At 48.4% G+C, this 18,998-nt stretch overlaps 1 protein-coding gene across 1 annotated transcript in view; it reads left to right on the forward strand.

Moving 5' to 3' along the window:
* Window positions 1-18,998, forward strand: part of NPTN (neuroplastin) — a 200,430-nt gene that overhangs the window by 86,079 nt on the left and 95,353 nt on the right. The window contains exons 4-5 of the mRNA XM_082254942.1: window positions 15,038-15,135; window positions 16,419-16,552. Of these exons, the coding sequence (XP_082111068.1) occupies window positions 15,038-15,135; window positions 16,419-16,552 (232 nt within the window). The remainder of the gene's footprint in view (window positions 1-15,037; window positions 15,136-16,418; window positions 16,553-18,998) is intronic.

Here is an 18,998-nt window from a genome sequence, read left to right on the forward strand (position 1 = left end):
CAGGAGGTTCAGAGGCCGTGGCCTGGTAAGTCCAGAGCGGATCCCTCCAGAACCGCAGACAAGCCCTCTTCTGCATGAAGGGGCGCCCTCACCCTTATCTGGGGTGGGGGGATATCTCCTTGATTCAAGACGGTTGGGTCCTCGAGCTAATTCGGTCTGGTTACAAGATCGCGTTTCGTTCTTGGCGTCCGGTAAGGTTCTTTCCTTCCAACTTGCGTTTGTCCCCAGATCGCCTGCAAGGTCCCCTCGGGGCGGTGCAAGATCTGCTCTTACAAGGGGTCATTGTACCGGTTCCAGAATCTGAACGCTTTAGGGGTTTTTATTCAAACCGATTTACTGTTCCCAGGAAGGAAGGCAAAGTTTGTCAAATCCTGGACCTCAAGGACTTGAACCGTTTTGTGCGGGTACAAAAATTCCAGATGTAATCCATTCTCAGGGTAGTGGCATCCCTTTTATCAAGGGCATCTTCTGTCCTCTTGATATCAAGGACGCTTACCTTCATATCCCAATATATGTCGGGCATCAGCATTTTCTTCGCTTTGCCGTGGGCGAGGAGCATTACAAATTCCTGCTGTTTACCCTTTGGTCTCACCTCAGTTTCTCGGGTGTTCACAAAAGTGTTGGCACCTGGTGTTAGCATTGTTGCGACAGCAGGGGATTGTGGTGCTGGGGTACCTGGACGATCTTCTACGAGCAAAGTCTCCGACTGCTCTACAGGACAACCCGGAATTCACTGTGCGGACTCTGCAGGAGTTAGGGTGGACTCTGAATTTTCAGAAGTCTGCTCTGTTTCCATCCACCAAGTTGGACTTTCTTGGTCTGACTCTGGACTCGGCCTCAGCCAGGGTGTTTCTCCCACCGGACAAGTTCAGAAGCTGCAGGATGCCATTCCACTTCTGTTGTCTAGCAGTCGGTCGTCTCTCTGGTCTTGCCTTCTAGGGGTGCTGGGCCTGATGGGGGGGTCTACCTTCGAGGCATTTCCGTTTGCACAGTTCCATACGAGACCTCTGCAAAGGGAGAGTTTTGCCAAGTGGGACAAGAATCAACTGTCTCTAGACAATCTGATCCTGTTGAGCCGGGGTGCAAGTGTGTCCCTGATTTAGACAGGGAAAAACCTTCCTTCCCCCCTGTACTGGACAGTGATCACCACAGATGCCAGCCTGTACGGGTGGGGAGGGGTTTTTGACATTGACTGTGCTCAGGGGGTTTGGACTCTGGAGGAGTCCAGGCTACTGATCAATGTACTGGAACTTCGGGCAGTCAGACTTTGGCACATTGGATGGTTCGTCTTCAGGAGTGTCCGGTACGGATTCATTCGGGCAATGCCACGGCCAGGGCATATGTCAATCATAATGGGGGCACAAAGTGTCCTAGCGGCTTGGGAAGTAGCCGGCATTCTAAGGTGGGGGAACGTTTCGTTCCAGCTCTCATGGCTGTGCATATTCCAGAGGTGGAAAATTGGCAGGCGGGTTACCTCAGTCGACAGGCCTTGAATCAAGGAGGATGGTCACTTCATCCAGAGGGGTTTCATCAGTTGTGTCTCTGTTGGGGAACTCCTGAGGTGGATCTGTTGGCCTCTCGTCTCAACAGGAAGGTGCAGAGATTCGTGGCAGTGTGTCGGGATCCTGTAGCTGACGCCATGGACGCACTGGCGGCTCCTTGGGGGCAGTACCATCTGACATACGCCTTTCCCCCTCTCAAACTTCTGCGAAGGATCGAGGCAGAAGGAATTCCAGTCATCCTTGTTGCCCCAGACTGGCTTCACTGGTCTTGGTAAGCCGACCCTGGTACAGCTGGTCGCCAATGTCCCTTGACGACTACCTCTTAGGGAACACCTGTTTGCCCAAGTGCCGATCTTTCATCTTGCTTTACAGTCGCTGTCTTTATCGGCTTGGCTGTTGAAAGCCAGGTGCGGAAGGATAGGAGGTTGTCTGACTCGGTTATTCCCGCGCTGTTAAAAGCTAGGAAATTTACCTCCTAGGAAAATTTACCATCGTGTTGAAGTCGAACATTGCGTGGTTTGAGTCTCTGGGGGTTTCTCCCCCATTTCTTTTTGGTGGCCCGAATTTCGGCATTCCTCCAAAGAGGTGTGGAACAGCTCCTGGCCTTTGGTACCATCAAGAGCCAGGTTTAGGCCTTGGCGATTTTTTTTTTTTTTTTCTTTCAACGTCCTTTGGCTAGGCATTCCTTGGTTCGCACCTCTGTTCAGGGGGTTCGCCGCTTGGCTCCTCCTGTCCGTTTCCGTTGCCTCCATGGCACCTCAACTTGCTACTGTCGGTTCTTCAGAAACCACCTTTTGAAAATATTTGCGAGATTCTTTTGCTTACATTGTCCCAGAAGGTAGCCGCCTTGGTGGTGATTTACTTCCGCATGCAGGGTGTCCGAGCTGGCAACTTTGTCTTGTCTCATTCACCTATATGGTGGTTCATAGAGATAAAGGGGTGCTTCAATCTTGTCAGTCGTTCCTTCATAAGGTTGTCTCTGGTTTCCATTTAAATGAAGACATTGTGTTGCCTTCCCTGTGTCCTAAGCCTAAGCATCCTAAGGAGATTGCCTTGCATTCTCTGGATGTGGTTTGGGCGGCCAGGGTGTACCTGGTGCATTCTACGCGGGTGCTTAGTGCCTCCTGGGCCTTCAGGCATCAGTGATGCAATTTTGCAAGGCGGCCACCTGGTCGTCTGTGCACACTTTCACAAAATTTTACAAAGTAGATGTTTTGGCATGTTGGCGGATGCTGCTTTTGGCCACAAAGTTTTGCAAACTGCTGTTAGAGAGGACTTGGTCCTCTTTGAGGGTGTAGTGTTTTCAGGTGTGCTCCAGGTGTTCCTCGTTGAGCTCCATGTTACCTGGTTGGCTAGGTTCAGCCTTTGGGAATTTTTTTTTCTGCTGTTTTTCCCCACCCCTCATATTTGACATTGCTTTGGGACCTCCCAATGGTCAAGAAGTTTCTGGTGTCAGTGAACGAAAGAGAAAACTAAACGCACGTACGTACTTCCACTCCTTATTATAACGGCTGAGAGGCTGCTGAGCTGAATCGGTTATCACTAGAAAGCCGACCTCTTTAAAAAAAAAAAAAAAAAAAGCGCGGTAATGCTTCTAGCTGCAGGCATCACCTCGGTACAACCACTTCCTCAAGCCGACGTACAAGTATGTCGATTTGCGGGAAGTGGTTAATAAGAGTACTGTATAACACATACTTTCTGGACTTGATTTTCACAATTTCACATGTATATGTTGATTCATTTATTGGAACACTTCATCAATTATTTGTTTGTAGTCATAAGCTAGTGCTGATATGTTTTTGTACAGATTTGCAAGCACTGGGGTGTATTTCTATTGCCAGCTTGCTAAGTTATAATTATTGAGAGTGGAATTGGGGGCTGTTCACAGCACGGTTCTTATAAATGTGTGCAGTTTTATTGTAGCTTCCTTTTTGTCCTCATGGCTATATCCACTTTCTCTTTCGTTCATTGATGGCCACAGCTCCTAATCTTCATAACCGTTGGGTTATACTGCCTTCTACAGGAGTAGGACACTAGGCAGAAAAAGAATCTGGCTACACCTATGGGCAGTCCCAGGGGGTATACTCCATCTCTCTGCTATAGTACTTCATTTTTTTCCACCTAGTCTGGCGTAAGGGGCTAGTTCCTTGCTGGGATCTCTGCTCCTGGCAAATGTTTTTTCCTTTTTTAGAAATTTTTTTTCCAATCCAAACTGCCGGACTGGGCGATGGGCTGGATAATCTAGATCCAGTGGCCATTCCAGTCTGGCCAGTGAAGCGTGCACAAACCACAGCTCAAGGTCGACCGCAACATGCCCCCCCTGGACTGGGGGCTGGCCTGTGAGGTCTCATACGACTGGATCTCGGACCAAGTCGCAGCATTCCTCCTGGCCGATAGACCCCCCCCCCCCCTCATTTCGATAGCGAGGGTCTATCTGGAGCGGTGACAGCCTGGTTCCTGGTATGGTGAGTAGCGATCTCTCTTCTCCCCCTAGAGGGTTTTTGGGTGGACGTGGGCCCCTTCTTGGGTCAGTCAGATCTCCGGGTTCCCCTCCTTCCTGTCAGGCACCCCCCCTTTCATCTGTCCCCCATCCTACCCCTTCTCCCCTCCACTAATGCTGAAGCTGTGTGGGTGGTCTGGTCCACCTCCTGGGGTGGGAGCAGGGTGCTATGCTGGCGATAGGGGACAGGGGACGCCGCCAGCAACCGGACCATCGGCTGTGCGTGCGCGGGGGGGGGGGGGGTGGTAGTATTTTACCTGGTAGGGGCTCCTGCTAGGGCTTCCCGTCCTGCCTATCCATGAAACCTAGGGATCCCTCCTGGAAGCCGCCATTTGCCATTTTGCCATAGCCTGTGTGTTTCTATGCATGGTGGCCATGTTTGTGTAGTCCGACAGCCATTTTGTGGTGGTTTGCCATTGAAAATAGCGGCCATTACAGTGGAGCCCTGTGCAGCGATTTTGTCGGTGGGAGCCCCTCCTTATCTGGGTGGTGCTGCCAGTGCGGTGGGGGTTGTCCCTTTTGAAGTGTTGTACACTTTTTGTGGGGTACCCCTAGTGACTCACGGAAACTTTGGTGCACATCTCCCCACCTGACCCCCTCTCTGAGGCTGCAGGCTCTCCGGTCCTAACCCATCTATTGATGCACTGATGGCAGTCCTGGAGTCCTTTGGGTCCTGGGGGGAGGTGGCTTTCGGTCGACAGGCTAGCCTCATCGATCTCCTCAGATCCTGAATCTGATTCAGTCGCCGCAAACGTGGGTCACCCTGCTGGGTCTGCGACCACGCGCCCGCAATCCTAGTAAAGAGGATTCCTCCACATCTGCAACCGCGCACGAAAAGGCGGTGGTGGAAGCACTGATTGTATCTGTGCATGAGACCTTGAATATAGAGGAAGCAGCTGCGATGGAGGCACAGGTTCCCTTTGGCACTCCCAAGCCATCCAGAGCGGCAAAGGTGTTTCCTTTCCACGCCTATTTGGACAGAATTGTCGCAAAAGAGTGGGGACGACCAAAGAGTTCCCCTTGGGATCCATAAGCGATTTGCTAGGCGTTACCCCTATGAGGAGTCCCTTATTAAGAAGTGGACTGTTCCACCTGTGGTGAACCCTCCGGTTTCCAGAGTGAACAAGTCAACCATGATTCCGGTTGAAGAGTTCCCAGCCTTTTTAGGACCTGGCTGACAAGCAGAGACTGTGGCCCACAATATGTACACTCTGGCTGGTTCGGCACTGAGGCCTTTTACGCCGTGACCTGGAGGGAGAATCGCTCCCCTCTACCTTTGCTGAGCTGGCGGACCAGCTGGTCCAGGGGCTGCAGTTTATCTGTGCCTCTTTAGATGCTGCTCCCCTAGTGGCTCAGCTCTCTGTTTCGGCAGTGGTCCTTCAGCATGTCTCTTGGCTCAAATGCTGGTCTGCGACCAAACTGCTAAAAAGTCCTTGTCTGAGCTCCCCTTTCAAGGGGATCGCCTATTTGGGGCTACCCTGGATGACATTGAAGGTCTCACAGGGGAAAAGAGTACTTTTTTTCCGCAGGCTACTAAGGGCAAGGACCCTTTCAGGGCCTCTACTGGATGATCCAAACGGACCTGGTCTGGCCAGCCAAGACCGGGCTTCTCTAAAACTCGTGGACAAGGCTCCTTCAGCATGAAGGTGCGCCCTCCCCTGTATTGTGGGTGGGGCAGTCTTGGTTTCCAGACCCATGGACTTCCCTGGTACAAGACAAGTGGGTTTACAAAGGAATTCGGTCCGGCTACAAGATCGAGTTCACTCTTGTCCCAAGCAAGGTTCTTTCCATCCAACTTGCGCCTGTCCCCAGACCGATTTACAGGGTCTGTTTGGGGCAGTACAAGACCTGTTCCTTCATAGGGTGGTTGTCCCTGGTTCCGACTTCAGAACGTTTACAGGATTTTTACTCAAATCGGTTTACAGTTCCCAGGAAGGAAGGCAAGGTGTGTCTAATCCTGGACCTCAAGGCGCTGAACTGCTTTGTGCGGGTGCAGAAGTTCAGGATGGAGTCCATTTGCACGGTGGTGGCATCCCTGCATCGGGGATTTTCTTGCCTCTATCAACCTTAAGGATGCTTATTTTTACATTTAAATATGTGCCAGTCACCAGCGCTTCCTCTGCTTTGCCGGTGGAGAGGAGCATTATCATTGTGTGGTGTTACCCTTTGGTCTCAACTCTGTTTCTCTAGTCTTCTCAAGTGTTAGCCCCGATGCATTGTTACGCCGACATGGGATCGCGGTACTGGGCTACCTGGATGACCTTCTGCGAGCGGAGCCCCCTACTGTTCTGGTGGAAAACCTGGAAATCGCCATAAGGAACTCGGAAACTGAGTTCGGTGGGATTGTGAATTTTCAGAAGTCTGCACTGGTTCCATCCACAAAGCTGGACTATCTGGGTCTGACTCTGCACTCTTAGCCAGAGTGCCCCTTCCTCTGGACAAACGCCAGAAATTGCAGGCTGCAGTTCGTCTCCTTCTGTCCAGCAGTTGGTCACCTCCGGTTTTGCATGCGAGTGCTGGGCCTGATGGTGTCTACATTTGAGGTGGTTCTGTTTGCATAGGTCCATATGAGGTCTCTGCAATAGGAGATTCTGGCCGAATGGGACAAGACTCCGCAGTCTCTCTGCTCAGGGGATCTGGACACTGGAAGAGTCCAGACTACCGATCAATGTCTTGGAACTGCGAGCGATCAGACTGTGCCTGGTCCATTGGACGTATCGTTTTCGGGGATGTTCAGTGTGCATTCAGTCAGGCAATGCCACGGCTGATGTCCATCACCAAGGGGGCACAAAGTGTCCTGACAGCTCTGGAGGTAGCCAGCGTTCTAAGGTTGGCAGAACAGTTTGTTCCAGCCCTCTCCGCCGTACACATTCCCGGGGTGGAAAACTGGTAGGTGAATTACCTCAGTCAGCAGGCGTTGGACCAAGGGGAGTGGTCTTTCATCTGGTGGTGTTTTATCAATTGTGTCTCGGCTCAATAGAGAGGTGCAGAGGTTTGTGGCACGGAATCCTCTGGCGGACGCCACAACCGTGCTGGTGGTATCCTTTGATTTACCCCCCCCCCCCCGAGCTTCTGCCAAGATTTATACGCAGGATCAAGGCAGAAGGGATTCCGGTCATCTTAGTGGCTCCGCACTAGCCTCTCCAGGCTTGGTACGCAGATCTGGTGCGGCTGGTCTCCAACGTTCCTTGAAAGCTTCCTCTCATGGATAATCTGTCCCAATGACCGATATTCCATCCTGCTTTATAGTTGCTGGCCTTGACTACTTGGCTGTTGAACTGCAGGTGCTGATGGATAGAGGTTTATCTGAGTCTGTGATTTCAATGCTGTTAAAAAATAGGATATCTACTTTTAGGACGCTCTATCATCGTATGTGGAAGACTTGCATTGCGTGATGTGAGTCTCTTGAGGTTCATCCTGGCTCCTTGCTGGCTCTGATCTTGACCGTCAACGGGGGGTTAACAGAAATATGCCTTGAGTACCATTAAGGGCCAGGTGTCGGATTTGGCTTCTTCCAACAACCTTTGGCCACATACTTCCTGGTGCGTGCCTTTCTTCAGGGTTTTCGACATTTAGTTCCTCCGGTGTGGTCTCTTTTGCTGCCTTTGGACCTCAATTTGGTGCTTTTGGTCCGCCAGAAGCCTCCCTTACTGATTTTTCGGGAGATTGCCTTGCTTACACGGTCTCAGAAAGTGGCTTTTTTGGTGGCTATCACCTCTGCGAGCAGGGTGTCGGAACTGGCGGTGTTATCCTGTCTTGGTGATTCTTTGTCCCTGTCCGTCGTCCCTCCCAATGGTTTTCTCTGATTTTCATTTGAATGAAGACATTGTGTTGTCTTCCCTATGTCTCAGACCGAAACATCCGAAGGAGATTGTCTTGCATGCCTTGAATGTGGTCCGGGCAAATAAGGTGTACCTGGCAGCTACCGAGTCTTTTAGGAAGTAAGACTCACTATTTGTGCTCACGTATGGGCCTCGGAAAGGGTTGTCCGCTTCCTCTGTGACCATTTCCGAATGGATCAGACAGATGGTTATTCAGGCCTATTTCATCAGGGGTCAGGTTCCTCCTTTCCCTGTCAAGGCGCACTCTACCAGGCATCAGTGACACGGGTTTGCAAGGGGGCCCCCTGGTCGCCTGTGCACACTTCTACAAAGTTCTATAAAGTGGATGTGTTGGCATCTGCGGATGCTTCTTTTGGCTGCAAGGTTTTGCAGTCTGTTTAGAGGACTTGATCCTCTTTAAAGGTTCATTGTTTTTTTTTTTTCAGGTGGGCTCCAGTTGTTTTGGTTGAGCTCCTGTTACCTTGTTGGCTACTGTTTGGCCTTGGGATTTTTTTTGCTGTTTCCATCCCTCATGTTCAATACATGGTTAAGATCAGAAGCTGTGTCTGTCAATGAACTAAAAAGAAAATGTGATTTTTTTTTTTTTTTTTTTTACTTTTTACCGTAAAATCCATTTCTCCGATTGTTCATTGACACACAGCACCCACCTCTGTGGAGTTGTAATTCTTCTGACACTGCTTGCAACAAAACGGAGTACCTATAGCAGTGAGATGGAATATACTCCCTAGGACTGCCCATAGGCGTAGCCAGATTATTTTTTTGCCTAGTGTAGGAGGGCAGCCCTCAAATTTTCCACTCGCATTTTGCGAGTGGAAAATTATTTATGGCGAGCGTGGGGCTGCTCCAGCCGGGTGCCGCTCAGGGGAAGAGGAAAGCCGATGGACAGGATTACCATAGAGCGGGGATTATGCCCGTCAATGCACTTACCAGTGCAGGGGATGAGAGAGGAGAGGAAGAGGAAATCTGGCCGGATAATCACAAAGCGCGATCGTTCCGCTGTAACAGCTTTCATTGTAATTGCCGGGCGCTCGCCGACACAGACAGTCCCGCCTCCTAGCCCGGCTTCTTTGATGGACAGAACACCTGGCCAACCGGGACGTGTGACGTCTATCAAAGGAGTTGGGCTAGGAGGCGGGACTGTGTGTGTCTGCGAGCGCCCGGCAATTACAATTAAAGCTGTTACAGCGGAACGATCGTGCTTTGTGATTATCCGGCCAGATTTCCTCTTCCTCTCCTCTCTCTTCCCCTGCACTAGTAAGTGCATTGACTGGCACAAGTGAAGCTGCATTACTGGGCCCATTTAAAGCTGCATTGAAGGGCACGGGTGAAGCTGCATTGAAGGGCACGGGTGAAGCTGCATTGAAGGGCACGGGTGAAGCTGCATTGAAGGGCACGGGTGAAGCTGCATTGAAGGGCACGGGTGAAGCTGCATTGAAGGGCACGGGTGAAGCTGCATTGAAGGGCACGGGTGAAGCTGCATTGAAGGGCACGGGTGAAGCTGCATTGAAGGGCACGGGTGAAGCTGCATTGAAGGGCACGGGTGAAGCTGCATTGAAGGGCACGGGTGAAGCTGCATTGAAGGGCACGGGTGAGGCTGCATTGAAGGGCACGGGTGAAGCTGCATTGAAGGGCACGGGTGAGGCTGCATTGAAGGGCACGGGTGAGGCTGCATTGAAGGGCACGGGTGAGGCTGCATTGAAGGGCACGGGTGAGGCTGCATTGAAGGGCACGGGTGAGGCTGCATTGAAGGGCACGGGTGAGGCTGCATTGAAGGGCACGGGTGAGGCTGCATTGAAGGGCACGGGTGAGGCTGCATTGAAGGGCACGGGTGAGGCTGCATTGAAGGGCACGGGTGAGGCTGCATTGAAGGGCACGGGTGAGGCTGCATTGAAGGGCACGGGTGAGGCTGCATTGAAGGGCACGGGTGAGGCTGCATTGAAGGGCACGGGTGAGGCTGCATTGATAAGCTTCATTGATGCTGCTGTACTGATGGGCACTGGTAGGCTGCATTGATAAGCTTCATTGATGCTGCTGTACTGATGGGCACTGGTAGGCTGCATTGATGGGCACTGATAATGTTGTTATTAATATTTACTTTTATAACTTCTGCAATAATGCAAAAACATTTAACAGTGTCATTCTATGAGATAATTTATCAAGGCGTGTTTAGGGGCGGGGCAGGGTAGGAGTTGGGTGGGGCAACTGGTGGCGAGTAACACTTAAGGCCTGGCTAGTTGCTCAGGACTTAAAATTTTGAGCCCTGCTGTAGGGGCAGTATAACCCAATCGTTATGAAGATCAGGAGCTGTGTCTGTTAATGGTATTCAGAGAAATTTTTTTACGGTAAATCAAAAATCCAATTTTTAAATATGAATTGCATTAATTTTCTAACAGCCTGATGTGATTTAAACCATATTTCTCTAGCGCTCATCGACAGACGTAGTCCTCGGTGATACACCACCTTCGGGTTATGTTACCTCCGCAGGAGCAGGACTAGACAGGAAATTAAAAAGCTCTGGCCACACCCTAGGGGCAGTCCCAGAGGGTATATCCTCTCTCTCTCTGCCTCAGCAAATCAGTTATTTTCTGTCTAGTTAGGAGTAAGGACCTAGATACCTTGCTGGGATCTTAGGTCCTGGCAAGAATTTTTTTCTAAAAGGATTTTTGGACAGCTTTTTTTCTCCAGTGTTCCTGTGAGATCTTCAAGCAAGAAAGCTGAACTGGGCGACGGGCTGGATGTTGAGATCCGGTGGTCACCCCAGTTCAGCCTACGAGCGCGTGCAGGCCATAGCTCCGCGCTGGGTCGGCCGCGACAAAGTCCCATTAAAAGGACTGAACCCGCGAGTTAAACGTCTCGCTGAAACGCCAAAGACCATGAGTCACGGCGTCCGTATCGGTCGACAGCCCTCCCGCCCCGGTGGAGAGGGGTACTGTCAGGAGTTGGTGCCCGCCTGGTTCCGGTATGGTGAGTAGTATGTTCCCCCTTTTTCCCTGACGGGTTTTGTGGTGAACGCGGGCCCCTCTCTGTATGGTAAGAAAGAGTTCTTTCTATCCTATAACATGTCACAAATCCTCCTACTTTGAGTGTGATTTTATGTGTGCAAAAAGCCAGGAGGCTTGGTTTGGGAGCTAACAATCTATTGTATACATGTTTTTAAAGATGTAATCTGTGGCATTCTGGGAATCTTATGGGTTAAGTATAAGCTACCTACCAGTCAGAAGCCATGAACATGTAGACTGCCTTCCAAGTCAGATCTCCAGCTAATAGCAGGCCTCCCGAATGGCCATGCGGTCCGCCAGGGCCGGTACCGCCAACCACGCCATATCCCCATGCAGAGAGAGTGTTGTGTGCCTGCAGCACACCGCTAGTCAGCACAGGCCGCCGCCATTTTTTTTGCTGGATCGCACGAGCCGCCATTTTGGCGTAGCCTCGTGTCTCCAGCATGGGGGCGGCCATGTTTTAGGTGATTCTACACCTCGTGGAGCTTGGGGGAGGCGCCGAAAGGCGTGCAGAGGGGCGGAGCCGCCTCCTTTCTTCCTGGGCAGCCAGCCAAAAGACTTCCTGTTTGTCTAAGACAGCGCTGTAAGCTGTTGCAGTTCAACTCTGAACATCAAGTGGTGAGCCTGGGGGTCTATCTCTCTCTCTCTCGATCGATAAGGATCCCTAGCAGGTAACACTAAGGGGTTTTTTTTTGTGGCGCTGAGGGTCAAAAAAAAAAAAAAAAAAAAAAAGTTTTTTCTTTACTTTGAATTATATCATCCAGGAAGTAACTGGAGTTATTATGGACCCTGCCACACATATTCCCCCACCTGTTTCCCTCGAGGGGGCCTCGGGACCCGCCGGTGTACAGAGTATAGAGTCATTTACAGCAATTTTGGAGTCTATGGTGGCTCGGGTGGAGGTGGCCTGTCAGGGACGGGGGTCAAGGAAGCGACCCCCGCCTACCCCTATACTATCTGACACCTCTGACTCTGATTCAGAGATGGTCACTACAGTTGCAGGTTCCTCTGCAAGGGCTGCTATCCCAGGTAAAGCCCCCTCAGACAGTGAGGAGGACGCTTCTTCTCTTGCTATAATTCAGGAAGAAGCATTGGTGGACGCACTAGTTGTGGCAGTGCAAGAAACCTTAAAACTTGAGGCTTTACCGGCAGAGGCAACTGAAACAGAGAGGCCTTTTGGGACCAATAAGCCCATCAAGACGGCGAAGGCTTTTCCTGTACCTAAATGTTTTGGAAATCAGATTAAAGGAGAATGGGAACATTCTAAACGTACCTTTACTATTTCCAAGCGTATTGCTAGACGCTATCCGTTTGAGGAATCCATCATTAAGAAATGGACGGTACCACCAGTCGTGGATCCGCCTATTTCCAGGCTGAATAAAGCCACGGTTATTCCAGTGGAGGACACTTCGTCCTTTAAGGATCCGGTGGATCGAAAGATAGAAGCGGAGTCCCGCACTATCTTTTCTCTGATAGGGTCAGCATTTAGACCAGTAATTGTTATTGGTCTAGTTTCCCAGACACTTACAGAATGGGCGAAAATGGTACGCCAAGATCTTAGGGGAAAAGATATTCCCCAGGAGACATCTGATTTGATAGAACAGATCATACAAGGGCTACGGTTTATCTGTGACGCAGCCTTGGACACTACTCCCTTGTTAGGGCATGCATCTAAGTTAGCAGTGATCCTCAGACGTGTGCTGTGGTTAAAATGCTGGTCAGCTGACCTAGGTTCCAAAAAGACTTTGACCAATCTCCCTTTCCAGGGGAATCGTCTATTTGGAGCCAACCTAGATGAAATCATTAAGGATGCCACCGGGGGCAAGAGTACTTTTTTGCCACAGGCTGCAAAAGCTAAGGAACCTCGCAACAAGCGAGGACCTTTCTTTACCGCCCATAAAGGGCGCCCGGCTGGTACTTCCGGGAAAGGCAAGACTCCTCCAGGAGGGTTCAAGAAGGGCTGGTCGGACAAACAGAGGACCAACCCAGCCAAACCCGAAGTAAAGGAGTACACAGCCTGAAGGTGCGCCCCCACCCGATTTCAGGGTGGGGGGACGTTTTCACCGGTATTCAGGACATTAGATCGAGCATCAACCACTACTACCGGTGCGATTCTTCCCTTCCAACATTTAAGTACAGGAAGCGGTAGTTACCGTTCCCTGTATAGATCTTTTCCTTTACCTTTTCCTAAGATTAGTCCCGATACCTCACAGGAATCGGATCTGATTGACCAGATAGGCCAAGTAGCCTCTTGTCGGGTGACTTCGGTCCCTGAGGTTCAACCAGAAAAGATCACCTTTCCTGATAACTATCAGGTATCTGATAAATGTGTGGGAACAGAAAACGACCAGACTTTCTCGGATGGTCGGGGCCAGATAGCTCTAGGGACGCCTGGTTCAGATCCAATCAGCGCCAGTGGTCCTAGAAATTCTAGGCTGGCCTCTTCAAGCCGGCCTGGCCGACTTGGACATGTTAGTCGCAGACGTTCCGTGGGAACTTCGTCTCAGGGAGTGTCTGTAGTCTCAAGGACCTATTTACCTTCGTGCTTTACAGTCGCTGGTTTTAATGGCCTGGCCATTGAGACCCAAGTACTGAAGGACAGAGGTTTGTCTACTTCAGTCATTCCTACCCTTATTAAAGCAAGGAAAGCGACTTCCAGCAAAGTCTATTATCACACATGGAAGACTTATATTGCGTGGTGTGAATCTTTAGGATTTCCTCCACGTACCTATTCGGTGTCTCGTATATTGGCCTTTTTGCAACAAGGGGTTGAGCAGAAGCTAGCCTTGAGCACCATCAAGGGTCAAGTTTCAGCATTAGCAATCTTCTTTCAGAAACCTTTAGCTACCAAATCCTTGGTGCGGAATTTCATCCAGGGGGTGCGGCACCTGGCTCCTCCAGTCCGCGCGCCCTTACCGCCCTGGGATCTTAATTTGGTTTTGTCGGTTCTACAGAAACCTCCCTTTGAAAACATCAGGGAGATTCCCTTGCTTACTTTATCCCAGAAGGTGGTCTTCTTGGTGGCTATTACTTCTGCTCGCAGGGTGTCAGAACTGGCTGCATTATCATGCCAGTCACCATACCTAGTGATTCATAGGGATAAGGTAGTACTTCATCCTAAGCCATCTTTTCTTCCTAAGGTGGTTTCAGATTTTCATCTGAATGAAGATATTGTACTACCTTCCTTGTGTCCTCAGCCCAAGCATCATCGGGAACATGCGTTGCATTCCTTGGATGTGGTTCGGGCAATCAGGGTATACCTGAAAGCTACGGAATCATTCCGTAAGACGGATTCACTTTTTGTGATCACGGATGGCCCCAGAAAGGGTTTGCCTGCATCTGCCGCGACCATTGCCAAATGGATTAGACAAACGGTGGTACAGGCTTATTCTATTAAGGGTCAGAGTCCTCCGTTCCCTGTTAGGGCGCACTCCACTCGAGCGCTCAGTACTTCCTGGGCCTTTCGCCATCAGGCGTCAGTGGTCCAGGTATGTAAGGCGGCCACTTGGTCGTCGGTACATACCTTTACTAAATTCTATAAAATTGATGTGACGGCATCGGCGGATGCCTCATTTGGCCGCAAGGTTTTGCAGGCCGCAATTTGAGGAGACCGGTGGTCTACCTCGAGGGTTTTTTTTTCTGTTTGAAAATTTTTTTGTTGAGTCTCATCATTAAGGATGAGCATTGTAAACTTCTAGTTGGCACCGGTTGGGCCTTCTAGATTGGGATTTGATTTCCATTTTCCCACCCCTCAGTTGTGATACTGCTCTGGGACGTCCCGAAGGTGGTGTATCACCGAGGACTACGTCTGTCGATGAGCGCTAGAGAAAAATGGATTTTTGTAAAATCTTACCGTAAAATCCTTTTCTCTTAGCTCATCGACAGACGTAGTCCCCGCCCCTCTGTTTTGGAGTTGGGTTGGGTTAAATTCTCTAAGCACTGCTTTTTCACATAACTGATTTGCTGAGGCAGAGAGAGAGAGGATATACCCTCTGGGACTGCCCCTAGGGTGTGGCCAGAGCTTTTTAATTTCCTGTCTAGTCCTGCTCCTGCGGAGGTAACATAACCCGAAGTTGGTGTATCACCGAGGACTACGTCTGTCGATGAGCTAAGAGAAAAGGATTTTACGGTAAGATTTTACAAAAATCCATTTATTTATTACCACTAATCGTACTATGTTTGTTTTGGTTACAGGATCGCTAAACCTAAGGCTGAAGATTCAGGAGAATATTTGTGTGTATTTACTTTTTCCAGTGGTTCTCCATCAGTCAATGCAACCATTGAAGTGAAAGGTAGACATTCAAAAGACCAAAATGATTTATTCAAAGATTGGTCAGAAGATTGTTTTCAACATAGGTGTTAATATGTGACCAATCCTGTGCTCATCCCCTGCACTTGGCTGTTTGTTCATGTTCGATCTTAACAGTTGCATTTACATGGTTCATGAATCCAAGCAATCAGGATTGATGGATTGACAGGCACATATCTGGATAATCAGAAATTGGAATAATTCAAAATCTGTTTCTCCAGTATTGTAAATCACTCATCTCTTCTAGCAATCATTTTTAGAGGTAGCAAAAAATCAGGTAGTAAGTAGTCAACCTAAGGCCCCTTTCACTCTTATGCGACGCGAATTTTGACGCACCATTTTGACGCGCGACTTTGCCGCGATTTTGAAAGCAATGGCTATGGCTCAAAACGCAATCAAATCGTGGCAAAGTAGTGCAGGAACTACTTTGAAGTCGGTGCGACTTCAAAACACACTGATATGAATGGGGCTCATTGAAAATATTGGAACTTATTGAAAATAATGGAAAACGACTTGTCATGCGATTTTGCGGTCCAATCCAAAATCGCGGGACAAGTCGCACTAGTGTGAAAGGGGCCTAAAAGTATCCTGAAAATGTTGTACACTGCTCAATTGTTCATGCAAGAGAAAACAGATTTCAGGTGAGTATCTGCCAAAAAAAACAAGCTTTATTAATGACAAACCCTCCCCTCCCCCATGAGTCACTAAAACTTCTGAAAATGCTGATTGGCTATCTCTAGCGTCAGTACTTCTTTAGTCTGTGACCTAAAACTTTGTATGCAGCACACAGAAACCCTGTTCTACCTACTCCTTAGGGGTCAGTAAAGAAACATTGAAACCAGAAAAAGCCAGGCAAATGGCATTTTCAGAAAGTTGGTCCAGCTTACATTTTCTCTCAGTACAAAATTACTTTTGGTGACCAACCCCCCGACCCCCCTCCCCCAAGTACATCGGGAGTTGTTTAACTGCCCTAAAATCTCTTTGACATCTTCATCTGTTGTGCAACACTAATGCTGGCCAACCAAAAAAGGCCAGTATGTTTTTGAAAGCCTAATCCTATACAAAAAAACTGAGGGTTTTTTTTTTTTTTTTTTTTTTAGTGCTTTTATTTAGGCCAAGCTATGTTTCAGGGTCTTAGATGTTCATTTTGGTCTTGCAGAGCAGTGAAGGTTTGTTGCCTGGTTAGTCTTTAGAAATATGAAGAAAAACAGATTCTTGCATAAATGAAGGATATCTGTTTCATCCACTGTGTTTTCTTGTTTTCAGCCGCTCCTGAAATCACCGGGCATAAAAAAAGCGAGAACAAAAATGAAGGCGAAGAAGCTCTTTTATATTGTAAATGTGTAGGATATCCACACCCAGACTGGTATTGGTTCAAGTTGGTTAACGATGTGCCAAATGTAAGTAAAACGCACCTTGTAAATGATGGTTCCAAAATGACTGCTAAATATAAAAAGAAAAATAGGATTCGATATTTTGGTGTGTTGACATGTGAAGACCCAATTGAAAAGAATGCTGTGTGGACTTGTCTGCACTATTTGGAACAATCAAACAGATTTTATATAAAATATACACTCACTGGCCACTAAATTAGGTACACCTGTTCAATTGCTTGGTAAACATAATACTAATCAGCCAATCACATGCAAGCAACTCAATGCATTTGGGCATCTAGACGAGGTGAAGACGACTTACTGAAGTTCAAATCGAGCATCAGAATGGGGAGAAAAAAAGGGTGTTTAAGTGACTTTGAACGTAGCATGGTTATTAGTGCCAGACGGGCTGGTCTGAGTTTTTAAATAACTGCTGATCCACTGGGATTTTCACACACAACCATCTCTAGGGTTTACAGAGAGTGGTCCTAAACAGAGAAAGTATCCAGTGAGGGGAAGTTGTGTGGACGATCTGAGGGCGTGGGCACATGGGACGAGCTGAGGGCGTGGGCGCGCGGCACGGCTAGTAGAAGTCGTGATGATGAAATGCGTCAAAGCGTGAGCACACCGTTACCTTGACGACAGGACGCTGTACACGCCACCCGGGACTTACCGCAACTTCCATCGTCTCTGAACGAGCACGGACGAGTGGTGGGAGCGGTACAGTTGTACCAGTCTGATCTTGTGCTGTCTGATATGGAGGTTCTTTACCTTGGATGTATTATATATGTTGTTTGGAAAGTTTTATGTATAAGCGCATTTTATGAGGGGAGAAGGGGTATTACTATTTGATCCATTAAATGTCTTAGCAATATCACACTATTGGTTCCCTTCTTTTCTTCTTACTTATGAGAGCTCCGCTTGTGTAAAGAAATAGTACCAAATCTTGGAGTGACAACCTAAAAGGCAATTATAAATCGAAGGGTTTGCAATTCGATTTGATGGTGTATGAAGGAGTGGAGGCTGAGACCTAATTTGAATTGATGGTTTAAAGGCGCAGTGAATCGGAGTTCTAGTGAGTGTCCATTGCCTCAAAGGGGGAGCATAAGTGGTGTGGTGAAAGTGCATGGTATGAAGCCCTGTGATATTTGAAACACCGGTGAAGGAAAAGACTCATCTTTGGACTCTTGGAATCTACTTCCCAGTTTTCTATTTAAAATTTGTTTTTGAAAACGAGGACTTTTCAGAATAAGGACATTTTAAGCGCTGCTAATATTGTTTTTTTTTTTTTCCAAAGTTTATGAACGCATACTGGTTAAGGTAACATAAGTGGTATATGGTAATCAATTATTTATAGCAGCAGCTGTTTGTCAGAATATTTTTTGTTGGAAATAAATGACTTTGGGGGAGGAATTTATCAGATCTCCTAGCGAGATTGGTGGTTGGCTATTTTTCACATTAAGCACTATTTTTTAGTTTTCTGTCTCCCTGTTAAAATAAACCTACCATTAAAATTATAGACTGATCATTTTTTTGTCAGGCAAACGTACAAAATCAGCAGGGGATAAAACATTTTTTTCCCCTCACTGTACCCAGTAGTGGTCTGTGAGTGTATGTTCTCTCTAAATAGCAATAATGGAGTAAAAAAAAAAAAAAATCCTTTTTTTACAAGCTTTGAAAACAGAGGAGGGGGGTGGGTCTTAAATAAAACCTGTCTATAAAGTGTTTTTCCTCACTTTGAGGTTTCCTTTTCTCTTCCTGTTGTGTTTCTGGAACAGGTAATGAAGGAAGTTTTTGGAATGGAGCGCACAGTAAAAAAAAAAAAAAAAAAAAAAAAAATTGGTAGTTTTAATCCTTCTCTGCCATCTAAACATTTTCAGAAAATATTGTTCACTAAAAAAAAAAAACCTTAAAGTGGTATTAAAGGTTCAGCTTTAAAAAAAAAAAAAAAAAAAAAAAAAAAAAAAATATATATATATATATATATATATATATATATATATATATATATATATATATATATATATATATATATATATATATATACCTGCTCTGTGCAGTTCTTTTGCACACAACAGCCCTGATTCTCTTCTCTCCCCCTCTCGCTCTCCCCCTCCTCTTCCCCCCTCTCTCGCTCTCTCTCCCCCTCCTCTTCCCCCCTCTCTCGCTCTCTCCCCCCTCTCCCCCCTCTCCCCCTCCTCTTCCCCCCTCTCTCGCTCTCTCCCCCCCTCTCCCCCTCCTCTTCCCCCCCCTCTCCCCCTCCTCTTCCCCCCCTCTTCCCCTCCTCTTCCCCCCCCCTCTTCCCCTCCTCTTCCCCCCCCTCTTCCCCTCCTCTTCCCCCCCCTCTTCCCCTCCTCTTCCCCCCCCCTCTCCCCCTCCTCTCCCCCCTCCTCTTCCTCTCCTCTTCCCCCCCCCTCTCCCCCTCCTCTTCCCCCTCTCCCCCTCCTCTTCCCCCCCCCCTCTTCCTCTCCTC

Source organism: Pelophylax lessonae (genome assembly GCF_965119305.1).
Source record: "Pelophylax lessonae genome assembly, chromosome: 4".
NCBI lineage: Eukaryota > Metazoa > Chordata > Amphibia > Anura > Ranidae > Pelophylax > Pelophylax lessonae.